This window comes from Frankliniella occidentalis, unplaced genomic scaffold (assembly GCF_000697945.3).
Source record: "Frankliniella occidentalis isolate FOCC.00 unplaced genomic scaffold, Focc_3.1 Scaffold334, whole genome shotgun sequence".
In the NCBI taxonomy this organism is placed as follows: Eukaryota; Metazoa; Arthropoda; class Insecta; order Thysanoptera; family Thripidae; genus Frankliniella; species Frankliniella occidentalis.
Window position 1 is genome coordinate 157,792 of NW_026267457.1, and position 1,630 is coordinate 159,421.

General features: G+C 48.0%; 1 protein-coding gene across 1 annotated transcript in view; it reads left to right on the plus strand.

The window, feature by feature from the left end:
- LOC113211574 (diuretic hormone receptor-like) overlaps positions 1-1,630 on the plus strand; it is a 113,102-nt gene that overhangs the window by 88,226 nt on the left and 23,246 nt on the right. Inside the window, exon 2 of the mRNA XM_052274090.1 lies at positions 828-913. Coding sequence (XP_052130050.1) covers positions 828-913 — 86 coding nt within the window. The remainder of the gene's footprint in view (positions 1-827; positions 914-1,630) is intronic.

Genomic DNA, 1,630 nt, shown 5'->3' on the forward strand with positions numbered 1-1,630 from the left:
ACGCCAATATTTGGCGTTTTTCGGAAAAGAACGCCAATATTTGGCGTTCTTTAAAGGACGCCAATAATTTGGCGTTAAATGACGCCAACCATTTTACAGTGTTGCATCAACTTCAACCATTTTGAATCAATTCCAATCATTTTGAATCAATTACAACCATTTTCAATCAACTCCAATCACATTAAATCTCTTTCAATCACTTCACAATCATTCAATCATTTTACAATCTTTCAACCATTTTACAATCTTTCAATCATTTTACAATCTTTCAATAATTTTGCAATCATCACAATCATTGGCAATCAGTTTTGATTGCAATCACTGTACGAATTTTTAGGAGTGGTGGACCCCTCGCCGTGGAGCCTCTAAGGGAGCCTCAGGGCATGTCCAGGCAGGGGTGTCCGTACCTCACGTGATTTGTAAAAGCGACTGAGAGGTGCTGCGGCTTCGTACAAAACATGACTGGACGTGTCTTGAAATGGGGAATCCAGGGCATGTGTTGTAAAACAACGTAGCCTCTCTCAGTCGCTCACAAATCGCGTGACGGACAGGTATTTTTGACCATTTCTCCTAGAATTGCCCTCCCCCCTGAACTTTTTTGAAAATTTCCACATTTCTGAGTTTGTCTGCAAACTGTCATTCAGGCAAATTAATGCTAGATTTGATCTAAAATGGTTCTTATCCTAATGTATGGAAATTTCAGAAGTAACTACGTTATTCGTGGTAACTGATACTCTGTGTACTAAATTAACGGTGGTTTACCCTGATTGACCGAGTGTCGTTGAAAAGGACTTCGAATTAAACGAAGATATTCTCTCTGTTCGCAGGCCACTCTGATGAGTTCGTCGACGAGTACATCGATGACCCGTACAACAGCACCAACCTGTTCGCCAACATCTCCAACCCGGAGGAGGTAAGTCGCACCGCTCAGAGTGCTCAGCCGCCTTAGCTCTCCTGTCTTAGGAAACGCGGGGGGGGGGGGGGCACGCAACACGACACCGGGCTGCTCGCTGGTCCACCCACGGAGCACCTCTGAGAGGTGCGGGTCGGCCCTGCACAGGATGCCATCGACCCTCCCCTCCTGCCCTACCAGCCCTTTGCCCACGCTCCTTTGCCCCTTTCCGGCGCCTCTGTTCTGTCCTCTCGGGTAATGTATTCCGTCGGTTCCGGATCCGGTTCCGGTGGTGCGACTGGCCGACTGCCCCGTCCTCGTTCCTCTGGTGCTGGCGTGCATGCGCCGCCGTGATGTTGTACTCAACACACTCTGAGGAGGCTGAAACCTTTACTAACTAGAACTCCATGTAAAATGACACCCTTTCTCTAAAGAAGTTCAAAGTATTCACAGGTTTACTGGAAAGACAAATGTGCTAAGTGGCTCCTTTGCAGGGGTGCTGGAGATATTTTGATCCAAATGCCGTTTGCCGAAGACAATTAAGGACCTTGATAGTCTTAACAAAGAGTTCTAAAATTGCAGAGTATGCGACTGCACGTTTTCGCACGTTTTCAATCGCTCTTCCTCCTCTGGTAGTCGGAATGCCGGGGCCGGACCGGGCGGCCTGGCTGTGTCGGACCGTTATCCGAGCCGGTATTCGATCCCCTCGCCGCCGCTGCTTGAGAGAGATAGATCGAT